The sequence below is a fragment of the Urocampus carinirostris genome, chromosome 8, assembly GCF_059441175.1.
Source record: "Urocampus carinirostris isolate Australia breed hairy pipefish chromosome 8, RoL_Ucar_1.0, whole genome shotgun sequence".
Taxonomy (NCBI): Eukaryota; Metazoa; Chordata; class Actinopteri; order Syngnathiformes; family Syngnathidae; genus Urocampus; species Urocampus carinirostris.
Genome location: NC_142356.1, coordinates 1991597 through 2010373, shown reverse-complemented (window position 1 = coordinate 2010373; position 18777 = coordinate 1991597). Strand labels below are relative to the sequence as shown.

Here is an 18777-nt window from a genome sequence, read left to right as displayed (position 1 = left end):
CTCAAAAAAAAAGACAAAGTCCCCATCACTCAAGGCCACAGACCAGAATAATGACATCGTGGTCTTTGTCTTTTGGGACCAATGACAAGACTGTTTTTAAAAGGGGGCGGGGTCAGCTTACAGGAAGCCGCCGCTGTGACTTTTATGAATTATAGATCAACTTCACGGACAAATTGTTTCTTTTTTTGGCCTCCATCACCGAAGACGTCCCTCGAGACGCGTTAGCATCGGTCACCTTCATGCGCTAGCATGCTAACATCCTAGGGTGAGCAAACTCCGGCTCGTGGGCCACATGAAGCCTGTCAGGTTTTTAACCGGGCACTCCAACGAAACGTGTTTTATGGGTGCCAGCTTAGTCTCCACTGTTCCTGCATGTGTACTATAAAACATTACTACTGAAATACTACAAAAGTATTCAATATTGGATTTAGAGCCTAGAAAACGGGGACTTGAAACATTATTTTGCCTTCATTCCAAAAATATACTACAGAAAGACATGCAAAATACTGTTACAGTCATGCTACAGTAAATAAATACTACAAAAATACCCGTAAAACTACAAAATACTGCCACCATGGCAATCATACCAAAATACTATAAAAATACCACAGAAATACTATAATAAAATACTACCAAATCTTAGCTACAGTAATACAAAAATATATATTATTTTTCTTTCATTCTAAAAAGAAAAAAACTACATTAATACTATAAAAATCCTACCACCGTGATAGTATAATAAACAGTCGTACGGATTTAGTACTATTGAAATTCTACAAAAATACAACAAAAATCGTACCGCAGAGATACTACAAAAACAAAGCAACAGTAATACAAAATAAATGAGTATGAATATAGTGCTTCTAAAATTTTGCTTTCATTCTGAAAAAACTACATTAATACGATAGAGAAATCGTCATGAACCAGAACAGGATCAGGACCCAAACGCGTGACGTTACTCACACAAGCCCTTTATTTTACAGGAAATGGGGAATCATGCACGTTAGGCAGCAGTCTGGAGTGAAATGATAGGAAGTCAGAGGCCGACGAGATCGATACCATTTGCCCGAGTTGATATCGGACAATTGGGGTCGATACTGGACAGGACGGGACAGACAGGTTTGATAATTACACAGGATATCGAAAATAAACAGGACAAATTAGAGAACGAAAACTGGGGGAGAATAATAAACAGGATAAAAATAGAGGGGAACGAAACTTGAAACCGATATCAAACAGGACAAAATAAACGGAAACAATACTGGACAGGAAATACCAAGAGGAACAGGACCGAGTCGAAACCCACGCGGGGCAGAAGTTCGTTGAGGGGCTGACAAAAGGAGAGTGACAGGACTGACTTTAAATAGCAGGGAAGCCAATCTGTCAACGAGCCGCAGCTGGTGCCACACGGGCGGGGCCAATTGGGCGCCATGGCAACCGTGACAGAAATAGCTCAAATATACTACAAAAATTCGACATAAATACAAAGGAAAAAATACTCCAAAAATAAAGCAACAGTTAAACTTACGATGAAGATTTAATGCTTAAAACCAGAGACGTGATATACTATTTAGCTTTCAATATGAGAAATTGAAAACCAATTGAATGAGACTCGTCTTATCAAAACAAATCCAACATGTCTGCGTGTATATTCAGTGTGGAATAAGAACAATCAGATTGGTTTTGGGCCCCATTTTGGAACCCAACGCGCCCTCCACTTCCACCCGGGTTGATCGCGTTCCCCCCGTTTGTGCAGACGAGGATGGCCGACCGCGAGGAGTGGCAACCGGGACCCCTGTCTCCGATTGTGTCGATATTAGTTAACGAAACCTAGCTAAAAACACTTCCAGAGCCCCGAAGAACAACCTTGAGAATTTTCACTAACATCGGTTCGGCCGTTTCGGAGCTTATTAGCTACATACGAACACGCACAAACGCAAAAAAAAAACAAAACAGGGTTTATAAATACGTTTTGAGAAATGAGATGGATAAGAGGAAATCCTCCACCTGGCTTCTGGTTAAGACTAATTGGGCCTTGTCCTCTTACATGCGTGAAGCCCCCCGCGGAGGAACCCACGCATGGAGGGCCTCCATCTTGGCCCCCCTGCCGTGCGAGCGATGGCATATTCCTGCAGTCACGAGGCCTCATTAGCGCTTAGCTAGCTTCAAACGGACCCTCACTCGCTAGCAGGGAAGGACGCAGGACAAAACATATCAATGAACAGAACATCCTAAAAAATAAATGCCAGGGAAGTAAATCGACACGCGATGCCTAAAAAACATAGAACACGGGTATTCAATTGAGGGGGCGGGGCACACCGGCTGAGCTATTCACCGATTGGTTGATCAGTGATCAAGCGACTTCAACCCAGCCCCTTAATTGGATGATACCTTGTTCTAAATACACCATTAAAATACACGTTTAATGGATGCTTGGATAAACCCCTTCACCACTAGGGGCAGCATTTCCTGTGGTGTGTCTTGGGCAAGTACAGCCCGGCAGCACCCATCCCTCTAAACACCTTTCCACCCGTTATCCAGTTCAAAAATACTAGAACAGAAATAAATACTCGAAAAATAAGAATACAATAATACTTATTCTTAAAAAATACATTCGTGTAAGTACTACAAAAAAAGTACAAAAATACTAGAGCAGGAATAAATATTCTGAGAATAAAACTACAGTAGTACTACACAAATACCAGGAAGCACCAAAAAGAATCCCTCTGCTGTAAAAAATGTCCTAACCAGCAAGAAGCCTCAAAAAATCAGTTGCAACTCCACCAAAATCCACGTTTCCCTCTTCCTCGAGGGTTCTCCTGTTTCCAAGGCAACCGGTGGCAGCGGGCCGCCGTTGCCCCGGCAACAGAGGCAGCGTCGCCCCGGCAACCCTTCACTTGGCGCTTCCCCAAGGAGCGTCCGGCCGCAACGGGGAGAGGACGGAGGGGGCGGGGCCTTGGGAGGGGGCGTGGCCAAGCGACCTCCACTCGGACTAAATCATTTATTGATCGGCACTGCGGCAGGAGGGGGGCGATGGGGGGGGGCGATGGGGGGGCAGTTGGGGGGCGCTCATGAAAATTTCAAGATGCACTTTGCTTCCTCCGCTCAGCGGGTCACCTCCGACCTCCGAACGCCAATGAAATCGCTCGGTTTTGCGACGACTCAGCGCAAAATGGAAACCCACAGAACAAACGTTCGTCTCCCGGATACGAAAACATAACGACAAAAACAGACAAGAAATTCTGCCTCTCATCACCCTGATTAAAATGATATCCATATATAATGACAATGCCAACAGCAGAAGCTGCCCACTGTTGCTTTCTAAGATTCAGGCCTACAGTCAAGGGCATAGTATAGGTTTGCTATTAAAAGGACAGTGTGTCATATTTAGTGCCACCTAGTGGTACAAATAACTTTCATCCAGTAAAAGGGGGACGAGAGGGGGGGGATTCCCAGCGCGTTTCTGGCAGGAAAAAGGTCAAGTCCTGTTTATTGGTTTGGCCCTTAATCACAAGGGGACTCAAAGGGCCATTATGACAGCGTCCCCTGATCTGAAACCAACAAGAGGGCGAGGAAAAATGTATCGCTTACCAAATTGAATGAGTTATCTGACTCCATTAACCAAACGCAACCTACATTCACAATGCGCGCACGTTTCTTGATGGAAAAGATGAACAAGAATAGCCGACATTTTCACACCGGGGCGGATTTAATTTCATAAACAATTTAACTGAGTGTACTCCATCGAAAAACGGCCGAATTAGTGTCGTTTGAGTCGCTGGGAAAACCCTCTCTTCTCAAGTGCTCTCGCTTCTCCTCTCGGCCCACGTCTTTCCGCAAGATGGTGTCCCGGCTCCTCCCATGGGCGTGCCAGGGAAGCCCCACGTGGGCTCCTCCACCTCGCCTCGATGTTTGCAAAACTCAAAACAGCAGAGAGCGTTTCTCATTGCCGTCCTCCGTCATCAGGGCCCGTCCACGTCTGGATGCGCTGATTATTACCTTATCAGCCCTTATCATGTCCCGTTCCCGCCATTCCTGTAAACATCATTCTCCACTAGGGTGCCCTGAACTTTCACTGCTCATTGAACGTAAGCCTACTCGGTGAAAATCTTCATTGTACTCAATAAATGTAACTTGTATTCAATCGTATAAAATCCTTTACAGTCAAATGTATAAAATCCTACACTCTCGTCAACAATGTCGACCTTCACACTCTCGATCTGTCCGGCAACAAAATCGGCTCCTTCAAAATAAGTTGACTTCAAATGAAGAGATAAATGTTGAATTAAATTGTTGTTTTTCAATCTGTGCGTGAAGAAAAAAAAACAATATTTGAACTTACAGAATGAACTGTACTGTAATATATCGGACAGTGTTGCTTTATATTACTTGAACTGCCTTTTGCGCTTAAAAACCTAAAACAATGTTCCACTGGGAAATCATTTTCAAAAGTATTATTTACCTCACGGAGAAGTTTTGTTTTTTTTGAGCGCCTCCATGTGGTAAAACTTCCTCGATCTAAAAAAAACAAAAAACCTGATAGCTTTCTCCATTTTCCTCATGCTGAGGTTTGAGTTTTTCCTCGCCCTCATGCAGGTTTCAGATCAGGGGATGGTGTTTTGTTCGAGCGCTTCGACAAATGTCACATCCACGCACGCACAACAAAAGGATCTGCGATCATGATTTCAGCCAGAAGAGGGTGTCAACAACTACAATATTTTGAAGTTTTTTTTTATTCATTGAATAAAAAAAACATGTTAGTGCCTAAAAGATTTGTGCGGCATTTATCATAATCATAGACTAATTATTCAACAATCCGAACATTTACGATAAAAAATTATCGGTATCGGATCGATACTACCCCGTGTTTACTCCCATCGGATCAAGACCACACTTTATCAACAATCATAATATTGACAAGCAATAATTAACAGTATCGGATCGGTATCAATATCATATTGGTATCAATGGGATCGGTGTTACCCTGTATCGACTTACATCATATATACGAGCAAAAAGGATCGGTATCGATCAATACTGTCCTGTTTTCACGTGGATTGAATGGTGAGCAGAACTCCAAGTAATATCGTTTTTGGTCAAAACCCTCTTTTATTTGCAAAGGGACAGTGTGTCATTTTTAGTGCCTCCTAGTGATACAAACGATATATATGTGTACATTCATACACACACACACACATATATTTGTCAAGACCAGAACGGAAACAGGACCCACTCGCGTAACGTTTCTCACAGTTTTATTGGGATGAAGGGAAAGGATTGCACACACGATCCTGTGATCGCTAGTCAAAGGCGGTGTCAGAAACGGAAAAAAGGGGCTGAGATAGAGAGCAAAAACGTGGTCAGATAGGAAGCAAGTCGAAAGCCAGGAGATGAGAGTAGACGTGATTGAGATCAAACAGATCGTAGCGGGAGACAAACAGGAGCAAAAACACGGGAGAGGCGAAAAAGGGCTTGCCGTGTAAAAACAGAGATTCGCAGACGGACCGACAAAAGGGGACTGACAGGACAGAGTTTAAATACTGACAGGGAGCCAATCTGTCACCTAGCTGCAGCTGGCGCCACACGGGCGGGACCAATTGGGCGCCATGGCAACCGTGACAATATTAATTGATTTGAATACCAGGCAAAAAGACACCAATGTTCCAAACAAAACTTGTATTCATATTTCTTTCATCGTGCTGCTACGCTGTGCTCTTTGTCAATGGCTTTTTCACATGAGACAACAGTGCCATCTAGAGGTCAAAACTGTTCGAAATATGCTAACAATCATTGATAAAGCCCTACAATGGAAACATCGTTTTCTTCTGTGCCTACAACGAAAATACTTCAACAGAAATACTACAAAAATACTACAGAAGGTATACAACAAAAATCTAACGGCTTCAGTGTGTGTGTGAAGTACATTGTAGAGCGCGTTTGGAGGTCTTCAGTGACTTGAAACGAGCATTTACCGGTTATGATGGAAATATTACTTGGGTGCTACAAAATGACTATAGACACACAACAAAGATACTACTACAGAAATACTATAAAAAAATACAACTACAGTCATAGTACAAAAGTAAATATCAACTGAAATGCTATAAAACCGGGAAATGCTACAAAACCAACACCAAAAAAACCCCCCGACAATTATTGTTTTATTTTGAAGGAAGCATCTCTCTGCAGAAAAAGCCCCACCGAAGCTCTGCTGCCTCCTGGCGGCTACCGGAGCTTATACGCTGTGATTGACACGACTCCCGTTTAAAGCTCTTACTTTGAAGTACACCACGGCTTGCCCACCGGAAGTAGCCAACTCTCAGAGCGTTGACAGCCGAAAGACGAGCTCGCGCGTCAACAAACAGGTAACGCACGCACACGCGCACTAGAACGCGTTAACGGCGTTATGATGGCCGATCAAATTAGAGAATAGAAGCTAACTGTGCTGAGTCAGTGCGCGAGTGACGCCTAGTTGCTAACAGTTAGCTACATGCTTTTACTCTAAAGCTCCTTACAGGGCGCTTTGTGCGTCGAAATAGCGACCCCCTCCCCGTTCTTGTGACACTTCCGGTTGCACAGGTGAGCGTCGGCATGGCTTTGATCTCCTTGGACGACCTGGAGGGATTGGACGAGGACGAGCAGATGGACGATGACGTCACCGACGGACCAACGGGGGACGAGCACTCGGACGGGCTGCTCGCTCATTGGAGGGCCGTGGGCAGCACGCATCACGTGACCGTGCCTACAGGTATACAGGGTCACGGCCGCCCATCCAAAGAGACGCGGATGTAGCACTGACGGTAGTCTGGGAGGCGCATCGGCTATCTCATTTGTCCAGTATCGTGTACGTCGTCGGACACTTGCGTGGACTCTCCTGCCCCCTACAGCACAGAGTGTGCGCGTCAGTCCCCGAAGCCCCTCCCTCGACGACCAGGTTGCAACAGAATCGCGCACGCGCCAAAATGCAACTCGTACTTTGCAGCGCAGTATTTGCACCTGAAGAAAACGCATTGGTTGTCGTGACGGCATCCGTCGCTTTTAATCCATTTTCTACCAATTGTTATGTAACATTATGGACAGGACAACTTAAGAAGAGGGAAATGAAGAAGAAAGTAGTAAATAAGAACACGATTAAAAATAAACTAAGGATAAAAAAATAAGTAAAAACGACAAAATGGAAAAGCCAAAAAAAAACAACAACATGAAAATATAAGAGGAAAAGGGAACATAGTAGTAAAACAACTATGGGAGAAGAATCAAAAGAAGAAATAAAATGAATAAGCTAGGACTGAAAAAAACAAAGAAAAAGGAGAAAATGACAGGTTAGGGGTGTCTTTGATTGGTCTATTACCAATATATCTAATATTATGCCCAGAGAGAATAGTTAAAAAAAGATCTACTATTCTACTCAATTTACTTTTTCCGCTTCTCTTTCTTTCCTAAGAAACTCCAAAGCATCGTACAAAATTCGAGAACGAACTCCTACCGTTTGAAAGGAACAAATTATCTCTGAAAACGTCTGGAAACACCAATTGAAACAATTACATATCTAATAGAATAAATCCTTCTTTGGGGGTAATAATATCGCGTCCGGTGGTGACGTCACAGTCGACTCCTCCCATTTGTCGACATTGACGTCATAAGTGAATCGAACCTCCGATTTATTCATTCAAAAAATTCTCCTTTTCAGAAATGAGGGGCCCCATCCACGAAATGACGCGCCACAGCCAGCAGAGGGAGCCGATCCCCTTCGTGCTCCTTTCCTCTCAGGAGAAGGTAGGAAGACTCGATGGCTTCGATGACGTCACAACTGACGGGCGAGTTGATGTGCGCAGATGGGCGAGATGATGTGGGAGGAGCGCGCGTACCCGCCGGGAAAGTGGGCGTGCACGCGTCACGCCGAGGAACTCTACGAGCAGAGCATCTCCAAGAGCTTCATGAAGCTCATGCGATTCATCTGCAAGGAAAATTCAGCAGGTGGCGCTTTTCGACCTGATTTTTTATCTCTCTTAAAACTGCGTGTGTTCCCAGTCTAGCCTTTAAATCAAGCGAGGTGGGATGGGGCCTTAAAAAAATCCAACCTGTCTTTTGCATCCAATTACGGATTTCCCATTCAAATTCAAGACTATTCGAGACTTTTTCAATACCGTAGCGAATTCCGTTTAAGACTGCACTTAGTCCGGCATACATTTCTAAAATCGTGCAAAAGAAGCTGTCACAATCACCGAGAATAACTGCACCAGGGTGGGGGGGCACTAAATGTGACACACTATCCCTTTAATTGAGAAAGTATTCTATTTTCAAAGATGTACCCCACCTTAAAAATAATCTAAATCACAAGTGTCAAACAGGCGGCCCACGGGCCGGATCAGGCCCGCAAAGTGATTGAATCCGGCCCATGAGACAACACTCAGAGAAGCGCAAGAGAAAAACAAGCTACAGGTTGTCAACTTGATGTTGCCAAAGCCAGGTGCCTCTCACAAAGACACTGTACTTGTATTTATTTCCCTCTCTTTTCCACCCCTTTTCTCCCACTCCCTGTCTTTCACTCTGTCTCTCTCTTTTTCTCTTCCTTTGTTGCTCTTTGTCTCTTTCCCTCTGTGTTTCTTTTTAACTACCTTTTGCTCTAACTTCTTTTTTCCCTTTGCACTTTTTCTCTTTAGTTCTATTTCTTTGGATTTCTTTCTTCCTCTCCCTTACTTTCCCCCTCTCACGATTTTTTTTTCTCACCCTCTCTCCTTTTCCCTCCCTCTTTCTCTTATTTCTTTTTCTTTCTCTTTAATCTGCTAGTCCAGCCCCTGACAGAATGTTTGTTCTATCGTGTGGCCCCTGAGCCAAAATGAGTTCGACACCGCTGATCCAAATGATTTTTAGTTTATTTTTCACACATCCTTGTAGTTTTATCGTTCTTTTGGTTCGCATTCGACAACAGTGCCATCTAGTGGTCAAATATTGCACGCTCGGGATTCGAGATCTTACCTCCTTTTGACGGTTCCCCGCCGCATGTGGACACAGGCGGGCACCTCGGCATGACCGTTCCGGTGGTGAGCCGCGTCCTTCTGGGCGCCGACGGCAAGACCCTGGAGAAGAGCGTGGAGACGTCCTTCTTTTTGCCCGCCGTCCACCAGGAGGCGCCGCCCGTGCCGCTGGACCCCGAAGTGCAGGTGGTGCAGCGCGACGCCTTCACCGTGGTGGCCAGGTAGCGAACCCCTCGCTCGGAGAGACGGTCGGGCCGAGGCTCAGAACGAGGTTTTGTGTTTTGCGGCAGGCCGTTTTTGGGGACCACCACGGAGGAGACGGTCATGAGTCAGGTGGGCCTCTTTTGGGAGCTTCTGGGCGAGTCCGAGCACCTGCGGAGCGACGCTTACGTGGTGGCCGTCTACGAGAACCCCGGCGTGCCCGGGCGCCGGAACGAGATCTGGTTCCTGCGACGTTAGGCCACCGCGCCGCTCTCAAACTTTGCATTTGGCGCTTTTCGCCCTTCGCACTGTTTAACACAACGGGACCACCTGTAGAAATCACACTTTATTCAAGGGGGGATATTTTTCTACATTTGAAAACAAACTTCAATAGGCAATTTTGCTCCAGGAAGACAGGGTGGAGGGAAAATAAAAAAACTTTATTTACAAACGTCAGCTCAACTCTGACAAAAGTCGAGCCTTCCGAGCTCAAATCGAAAAACAAAGATAAAACAAGTAGAAGGAGGGGCGGTTTTGGGCAGACGGCGACGGCTTCAGATCAGGTCGGCCACTGTGGATGACAACAAAACAGTCGACAGTCAACTTTTTCATCTTTTCTTGTGTTTTAATGTGCTCCCAAATCAAACATTAAAAGGAGACCTCAACAAATGCTGTCTTTTGTGGTTGGACTAGAACAGTAGACCTTTTTATGGGATAATTCAAGCACTTTTCAAGGACTCTCCGAGTCAAGATTTCCAAACACTAAAATCGATTTTAACCGCTAACCTGCAGCACAAACCCTAGATCCACATCTAGCTTGAACCCCGTTTCAAACCGTTACCCTAACTCTAAACCTGTTCTGGAACCCTACATTCAATTTAGAACCCTAGCATGGAGCTCAAACCAGAGTTCCTAGCCAGGTTCATACAATACTAGTATCAGTGTCTGAAAATCATGCAAAAAAGTTATTTTTCACAACTTTAATGAGACGACTCATCGCAAAAAAACAAACATTTTTGCAAAGTATTAAGGGTTGATAATCAGAGTATATAACAGAACAACACTTTAAAATGAAGTTTATTATAAATCTAATAACATTCATTGCATGAATATGACATTGCTGTTTTCCATCTGCCATTAGTATGTACCTGTATTTACTCATCTTCATTCATGCAATGTTTGCTACAAGCCACGTGAACTCCTCTTTCCACGATGCTTTTAATGTACGTTTACGTTTTGTAGCATCATCAATTTTGTTAGCTTCTTTTGAATCTTCTGGGGCTTTTGGCTTGATTCCTAACCACTTATCCATTTTTGTCGTTTTGTCTGTGCGCCTATTTTGGAAAATGATATGCGAACGCGCGACCTTATATCGCTCGGGTAATTTCGGAAGCACCAAGTTATTCGATGCAGGCTTCTGATTGGCTGCAGAGTATGCAAATTGCCTAACGATCTAAAATTCCAAAATTTCCTAACGGAATGAAGATTTCGAAATCGGAAAAAAGCAAACGTTTGATTTGGAAAAAAAATAAATATTTTTTTTCCTTTCTTTCTTTCTTGAAGTTGCCGGCCACCCAGGCAAATACCTTGTATAAGTTGTACGCCTGAGGTAAAAGATGCTCGCCACAAGCGTCCGGGCAGACGTTATTTCAGACACTGCTAGTAGCTCTAAACCTGTTCTGGAACCATATATTCAGTTAAGTTCCCCAAATTTGAGCTCAAGCCCTAGTTCCCAACCTCTACTCCAGCTGTAAACCTAGCCCAAACCCCCATTTCAAAACCCTAAATTCAGAAACCTACACCTTTGTTTCTAACCCGAGCTCCAATCCTATTTTAAAATAAGTTCAAAACGCCTTATTTGAAGGCCAAACCCGAGCTCCTAACCCAAGCCCTACGTCTTACCTAAGAAACAGTGCAACAATTTCAAGCACCCGACGACTCACCGTTCATGGGCATCTCGTCGATCTGCGTGGAGTAGTACTGCTCAATGTCGCGCAGGATTCGGATGTCGTCGTTTTTCACAAAGTTGATGGCCACGCCCTTGCGGCCGTACCGACCCGAGCGACCGATCCTGGGGGGGCGGAGTCGCGGACGGACGGTCAAGAGGGCTCGCTGGCTTTGGAGGAGGGGGGACTTACCTGTGGATGTAGAGCTCTCTGTTGTTGGGGAGGTCGTAGTTGATGATGAGGGAAACCTGCGGCACGTCCAGACCGCGAGCCCACACGTCCGTCGAGATCAAGACGCGACTGCCAAAATACAAAACAAAAACCATCAAAACGCGCACGCTCTCGAGCTGGGCGTGCATAAACACATAAACAAAAGGAAAGCAATTACTTTTCTCAATAATGATTACTGTAACGCGTTATTAACCGCTTGACAATCCTGTGAAATTGGCCTGAATCCCAAAAACAAGACATAGACAAAGTCAATTGAAGAATGCGGTTCTTGAACCAGTTGGAGAATGCTGTCACTTTATGGACTCTTTTAAAAAGGAACAACCCTCCCAAACTCTATCTATCTACCTTGATCATATCCCTCAAGAGGGGTGACCGACAGCAAGACAAACACATACAATAACAAAGAAAATAAAAAAGGGAAAAAAATAGAAAAAAAAACACACACACAAATTTTTTGGGACCATGGCCAACACAAATGCCCAAACAAGTTAGGCACCTCGGCATCCAAGTCAGTCATGCTTTCGTCCCTCCAGATGAAACCGGACACAAGAAAGCAGCCATGTCACTCAGGCCAGGGTGACACAACACTCTTGTTCAACAGCAGGGTCCGACAGATTTCACTGGTTTACCCCTGCCGCATAATACGGGTGCCCTGCCCATCCCTTAGAACACGTCCAAACATCCCACTATCCTTTCACAACACCTCTCCACTCATTCCTATCTCCAACAAGAGCTCTGGCTTCCACTACATAAAGACCTCTTTCCTGCAGTGCACTCATAACACTATCCATTCATGTCAACCACGGCCCTCCTTTTGGTCTCCTTCCATATACAGGGATCAGAATCTTCCGCGGATCCGCGGATTTCCGCTGTTTTTGAACCCCAAAGGCATTCCGACTTTTTCACTTTTTCTCTTGCGTAGCAAACAAATTCAAAATCCGACTATCTCACTCTTTCCTTTATTGCTCTGGCGCACCCTGGCGGCCGTTAGAAAAATTGGCCGCATTGTCGCACAAGCTGCAGGGACTGAACTGCATTTGAACTTATCTTGCAGTATTTACAAAAAAATCAGTTATGTGGGCAAATTATTTTAATCTTCTAAAAATGTTACTTAAATGATAAATATAAGCATGGTTTTGGACAAGTAAATTGCCTAAAACCCAGGGTTTTTTTTTTGGGGGGGGGCGCCGCCCCGGTTTATTCCTGGACTCTGGCTATTTCAGCTGAAAATGAAAATCTCCATTCTGATCCCTGCATATACATTCGCTCCTCATCCATCCTTTCCATGTGAAACGAAACCAATCACTGCAAATGCTACTAACATTGAGTAACCTGTGTTAGAACACACATTAATCTATCTACGAGGGAGGCGACTAGAGTAAACAACACACTCCCATTCACCAAACATCCATTCCACTTCGCTCTTCCCAACCTGACACCGAACATTGAGCCCACAGCACAACACGGCTCAATGTACCATGCTAGCCAAAAATCAGCACACACTGGTTTACCCCTTCAGCAACATATGGGTCTGTATCAGTCATTTCTAACTATCCTCGGCTAATCCTATCTATCGCTAGCACATACCCTTAGATTACCCGAACTCACATCCAGAAATGGTCATTATATCTGGAATCCCAAGAGTTTAAATATGTGGCAGTGACTGGTGACAGGCCCTAGGAGCATTAAGGGGTTAAATAAATCATAAATGACTGCTTTACAGTCACATGCCCAACACTGGTGTGGACATAGCAGGCTAAATGGGGTCCGCGCCCTCATGATTCCTGGTTGCCGCTACCGTTCAACGTCATGTTTATTTGTGACGCCTTTAATCACAAAGAGTCTCAAAGGGTTGCACAGACCACTGATTATTGCAAACCACAGACTATTACACCATTCCCTGATCAAAAAAACCTACATGAGAGCAAGGAAAAACTCAAAACCTCAACATGAGGAAAATGAAGAAACCTTGAGAAAGGACTACACATGAGGTCATCCCCCTTCCAGGATGCAATGGTTGTTGCAATAACAAATAATACACAGATATTGTCAACATAAAATACAGGTTATTCATATGCTATAGAATAGAAGTGTGTTTTAAGCTTAGATTGAAACAATAGCGTCACAGCCGCAGAAACACGTTCCTACGTCCGCAAACCCACCTGGCTCCGGAGCGGAACTCTTTCATGATGGACTCGCGTTCCTTCTGCGGCATGTCTCCGTGCATGGAGGAGACGGTGAAGTTGGCCTCTCGCATTTTCTCCGTCAGCCAGTCCACCTGCGGGTGGGAAAACGCGCATTAGGGAGGAGGGAACCGGAGCGCAGGGAGACAAAGGACGCACCTTGCGTTTGGTGTTGCAGAAGATGACGGCCTGCGTGATGGTGAGCGTGTCGTACAGGTCGCACAAGGTGTCGAACTTCCATTCCTCGCGCTCCACCGCCACAAAGAACTGCTTGATTCCTTCCAGCGTCAACTCGTCACTGCGAAACACCATGCGGGTAAGCCCAGGGTCTCGGAGCGGACTCCCACCCCGTGTCACCTTGTACTACCTAGCACCTGCTGCTAAGACTGCGACGGCTATCTTCAAAAATCGATCATCTAAACAGTCTGCAATCGGTTCCGTTATCGACTGAACATTTTCCCCCAACAGAGTGAGGCATTTCTACATGAATACAATCTCTTAAGAGTCGCTCATGCGCAATATTGTCAGTCTTGAATGCTCACATACAGAAAGGACAGTCAAAAACTAGTACCGTAACTTGTCTAGTTTGGAAGCATTTTAGCCTAATTAGGAACAATAAAAAAGGACTACTTGCAAAGTCAGCAAAGCAGGCCTTGCGCATCATGGCACTACCTCTGTGATGCACCAACGTTTAAAGAGAAGGCCCATCGGACCGTCAAACAAAATAGATTCGATATGGTTGAACAGACACGCACTGTACATTTTAAACGTGTATATCTCACTCGAAAAGAGAACTTGAGCGTTATGCCAGACTGTGCATGACAAGTGCATAAGAAATATAAAGGAATGCGGTCTGGGAACACAGGTCAGTTGTTAAAATATTAAAACGACCAATGTTACTTGTTCAAAGTTTTAAGATTTGTTAAGTAATTTGGTGAAAGACTTTGCAGTGGACTACTCACTATAATTTCCAAAATGCATTTTTTTTTAATGTATTGTTCTACTGCCCCAACTGAGTCTGTTCTTGGTTTACAGGGATGAAGAAACGGTGACTTAAATTGAATTTATTGTACATTTGCTCGACGTATTTGCCTTATGTGCCAGAGGTTTACGTCGTGACCGATGGAGCACTGTACCTAATTGGTTTCAGGCAGGGCAGTATGTTAAATGAAAGATGTATTTTTCTTGTGTTTATTATAATTTGCCGCGTCAGAAAATCAACATCATGCCAACTTTAAGGGGAAAAAAAGGAACCAACGATTGGACAGACTGTTTCGATAGTGGACTATTACACTCACCGCTTGACCAGGATGCGTATGGGGTCGGTCATGAACTTGTTGGTCATTTCGAGGATCTCGTGGGGCAGCGTAGCGCTGATGAGGACCACTTGGGTGGCGGGCGGCAGGTAGCGGTACACGTCGTAGATCTGCTCCTTGAAACCTTTGTTGAGCATCTCGTCCGCTTCGTCCAGGACCAACATCTTGATGGCCCGGGTGCGCAAGCTGCGGCGCCGGATCATGTCTGAAGGAAGAGCCGGTGAGCCGTGCGGAAATTTTACCACCGCGGTTCCGTTATCCACGCCATCCTGAGCCGCCGCCACTCACCAAAGACTCGTCCGGGCGTTCCGGAGACCACGTGCTGCCCGAAGTCCAACTTGCGAATGTCCTCGCCCACGTTGGTGCCCCCGATGCAGGAGTGGCACTGCACGTTCATATAGTCTCCGAGGGCCAGCAGCACCTGAAGCGGCACAAATGTCAGACGGGCACCGGGGACTGGCGCCAGCGACCAGGGGCTTTACCTTTTGGATCTGGCCAGCCAGCTCTCTGGTGGGTGCCAGGATCAGGGCCTGTGTCTCCCTCACCTGCACGGCAGCACAAAATTAAAGGTCATTTTCTCATTCAAATGGCCACGACTTCAAACTAGTTTATCCTACAGCTTTGACTATGGTATAATTTTAAGGCTCATCTCTTATATGCTCCATTGATACCAAACCCTAATTTGACATTTGCCTCACCGCGACTCAAATCAGAAATGGTCTTTAATGTCATCGAAAACAACGTAGGGGGCATGGTTTACAACCAGATGAAACGCAGCATTCAAGGAAACACGTCATTAAGACTAAAAAGAGAAAAAGTATTTCAGGACCGACAAAAACATTTACAAGGTAAACCAGAAAGCACAGTTAAACACAACGCAGTTTCAAAATCTTAAGCCAACTTTGACAGCTTGAATGTTTAAATCTGTTTGAAACTTTTGTGATTAAAAGCTATGCAAATAATCATGAATTGACAAACCACACAGCCCAGAAAACCATTGGCTGCTCTCTGCCCATTCTGGTGGATAATGCCGGCTTGCGCTAGAGCATCGGCGCCACCATAATTTTAAAGGACTTGTGTCTCTCACACTGGCCACAACCTCCTGCTGCCCTCTAGTGGGCACTAGAGGTTCCCTTAAATAAAGACAAACAGGCCCAGACACCCCTTTTGTGACAGAGCCATCACCTAGCTAAACACGCGCAAATTTATCTTGCCAGTTGCATAGAAAAAGTGGGATATCATAATTCTCGACTATAAATTTAGGAATATTGTAATGCGAATGTTATTGCATTAGTTTCCATTGCACAATTGTTTCTATACACTAAATCCCCTAGCCAGTCTGCAGCCAATACCTTGTAAATATTTTCCATTATATTTTTCTCATTTGAAGTCTAGAGTTTATCCCGAAGTGCCATGTTTAATTACCCAAACAATCGTCCCAACATTGTTATCAATGACAGGGAGAATTCTAGAATTCTAGTTGACATTTTCCAAACTTTGTATCTTTTGGTCAATACATGAAGCATGCCACTTGGCACCACAGGTGGTGAAAATACTTGCCAGCCCGGCCTTTCTACTCAAACCTTTCATCAATTGTGATCACGCCAAAGGCTTTTATTATTTCCCCTTATGTGCTTGCTTTTCTCTAAACATGGTATCAGCCAAATTCATGTCCCACACAGACCTGGATATCGAGACACTGCAGGACGGAGACGCAGAAGGTGGCCGTCTTTCCCGTTCCGGACTGAGACCTGAAGGCAAACAAAAGGTTATCACCAAACACAAATAAAACGTTAAAAAAATCATGCACTGTGATTTCTGGATTTTTCTTTTTAGTTTATCTCTCGCACAGTGGACATGCAGCTACGATGAGTATTTCAGACCCCTCCATGATTTCTAAGTGGGAGAAATAGTGAAATAGCAAAAAAGCAGGGTGTTCCAAAACTCATTTTCTTCACTGTATGTGTTAAGTGCAGAAATATAACCAGCTAAACAGACCTAATGGTCGTGAAAATTCAGTAAACAATTTTTTGTCTTACTGTGCGATGACGTCTCTGCCTTTGATGATCTGCTTGATGGCGCGCTGCTGAATGGCCGACGGCTTCTCGAACCCTGAAGGCAGCACACGATGACATTTTCTCAACCTGATATTTTTAAGCTTTACCTTTAATTGTGTAGATGCAAACGGACAACACCTCTCATTCAGAGAACAAGATAAAAACATCTCCAACCCCATCTAGCCTGCAAAATCACCGATTTCAATCTAATTGGACAACAAAGCATTTTGTCTCTTGAATTAAAGGTACAGTGTGCATCAATTAACACAGGATTTACCAACCTTTAGGCCAAAAGCTGTTTTTTGTTACCTATTGGCACAAGGAGCAACCTGCTTGTTATGCATTTCTAAAAATTCAACTTATGTTATTACCATGCGGGGTTAAAAACAATGCCAGGTAAGAATCACAATGACCAATCGGTTGTGAGCTATTTTCAGAACGTATAGTTTTCTTAGTGAACTGCGAAAAATCCAGTTCTCTAAAAACAGTCGGATTTCACATCTCTACAACGGAACATTTGAGTTGGATTTAATTAAGTAAACGGACTTGTTTTTCTGTGGACTTTTGTTGCGAAAAAAATATAACAGGTTCAATTGTCCATGTCTACTTGACCCGTTGTCTCAGGTCCTGAGCGTAAATGTTTTCAACTGACCTTATACCGTTTACTGCTGATTGTTATTTTATGATATTGTTTACCGTCTACTTATGTTACGATTCAAGTGTAGGATATTTTGCTAGGGATGAATATCAAAAGGTTATATGACCAATTTACAAGTAGTTGAAAATACAACTTCAAGTAACGCAAAAACTTTCCCTGGTGACCAATTACTTTTAGTATAGAGTAACTCAGTTCCTTTATAGAAGAAGTAATGAGTAGCTAGAACTAATTACGTCTTAAATGTAACGTTCCCAAAATTGTTAACAAGGGACGAAAAGGGGAAAATTAACCAGTAGGGGTAGCAAAGCGTGCGGCGAACACAGACGGTAACACGCGTTATTTTCTTCGTTTTTATTGAAATTTTAATCCCGAAGGCGGCGACCAAAGTGTGAAATAGTGAGTCAGGGGGCCTCTCAAGCGGGCTGGGTCACTTCGTAAGCCCGACGTAGTGTGCGCATTAGGAGCGCTAGCTAGCTGAATTAGCTGGCAGGCTAGCTAGCTATCTCCATGGAGGCCTCGGCGAAGCCCGGCCTACCGTAAGCGTAGATGCCGCGCAGCAGGTCTTCCCTCAGGCCCATAGTGTCGAAGGTGGGCGTGACGTCCACCTCCTCGCTGGTCTCGAACTCCACTTTGGTCATGTCTTCGTCCTTTAAGAGCCGCTTGCGACTCTGAATACCGGCGGCGGCCATTTGCTCGATTGGGGAAGCTTCTAACGCTAGCAAAGTGCCACCAGGAGGGAAGAGAAAGAGGAGGCGTCGCTGCGGAAATGACGCGTCGGGCCAGCGCTGCCCGATGACGTCATATCCGCTGCCTTAACATAAACCTTATCAAAACACTATACAGTGTGTCATTAAAATTAATCTCGAATGTTAAATCATTAAAGCCCAGTGTGAAATATTTGACCACTAGATTGCACTGTTTTCTAATAAGAAGGAAAACCAGTGCCAAGAGCCAAGCGTAGCAGCAAGATGACAGACAAACATGGCGGCAACTTCTAGGTAGGGATTCCACTGATGTAAATGAAATACACATTTCTAGATCAATGATTTTTTTAAACAAAAAATAACATTGGTATGATAGTTCATGGAGCGGCACGGCAGATGAGTGGTTTGCTCGTCATGGGTTCAAATCCAGTTACCGGCCTTCCTGTGCAGAGTTTGCATGTTCTCCCTGTGCTTGCGTGGGTTTCCTCCGGGCACTGCGCCTT

At 44.6% G+C, this 18777-nt stretch overlaps 2 protein-coding genes across 2 annotated transcripts; one reads left to right on the top strand and one right to left on the bottom strand.

Annotated features, from left to right (window-relative positions):
• The first annotated feature begins 6213 nt into the window (after nt 1-6213).
• Nucleotides 6214-9848, top strand: soul4 (heme-binding protein soul4). The gene is made up of 6 exons (XM_088341288.1): nt 6214-6365; nt 6580-6748; nt 7691-7776; nt 7836-7977; nt 9016-9199; nt 9269-9848. Exons 2-6 carry the CDS (start codon nt 6592-6594, stop codon nt 9435-9437), a joined length of 738 nt encoding a protein of 245 aa, XP_088197414.1. The 5' UTR covers nt 6214-6365; nt 6580-6591; the 3' UTR covers nt 9438-9848.
• eif4a3 (eukaryotic translation initiation factor 4A3) lies at nt 9513-18344 on the bottom strand. Its single transcript, XM_088341287.1, has 11 exons — nt 18106-18344; nt 16895-16967; nt 16540-16606; nt 15338-15400; nt 15144-15276; nt 14838-15060; nt 13699-13837; nt 13519-13634; nt 11318-11425; nt 11123-11250; nt 9513-9750 (listed from the first exon to the last, which is right to left on the bottom strand). Exons 1-11 carry the CDS (start codon nt 18257-18259, stop codon nt 9734-9736), a joined length of 1221 nt encoding a protein of 406 aa, XP_088197413.1. The 5' UTR covers nt 18260-18344; the 3' UTR covers nt 9513-9733.
• Between the last annotated feature and the right edge of the window lie 433 nt (nt 18345-18777).

Bases quoted from the DNA above. Each gene is read 5' to 3' on its own strand.
- soul4 (XM_088341288.1), top strand. From the start codon at position 6,592: ATGGCTTTGATCTCCTTGGACGACCTGGAGGGATTGGACGAGGACGAG. The intron at 7,777-7,835 runs GTAGGAAGACTC...TGATGTGCGCAG, and splicing joins TCCTTTCCTCTCAGGAGAAG to ATGGGCGAGATGATGTGGGA. The intron at 9,200-9,268 runs GTAGCGAACCCC...GTTTTGCGGCAG, and splicing joins GCCTTCACCGTGGTGGCCAG to GCCGTTTTTGGGGACCACCA.
- eif4a3 (XM_088341287.1), bottom strand. From the start codon at position 18,259: ATGGCCGCCGCCGGTATTCAGAGTCGCAAGCGGCTCTTAAAGGACGAA. The intron at 16,968-18,105 runs GTAGGCCGGGCT...TGCTGCCTTCAG, and splicing joins GCGCGGCATCTACGCTTACG to GGTTCGAGAAGCCGTCGGCC. The intron at 11,251-11,317 runs GTAAGTCCCCCC...CCGCCCCCCCAG, and splicing joins AGAGAGCTCTACATCCACAG to GATCGGTCGCTCGGGTCGGT.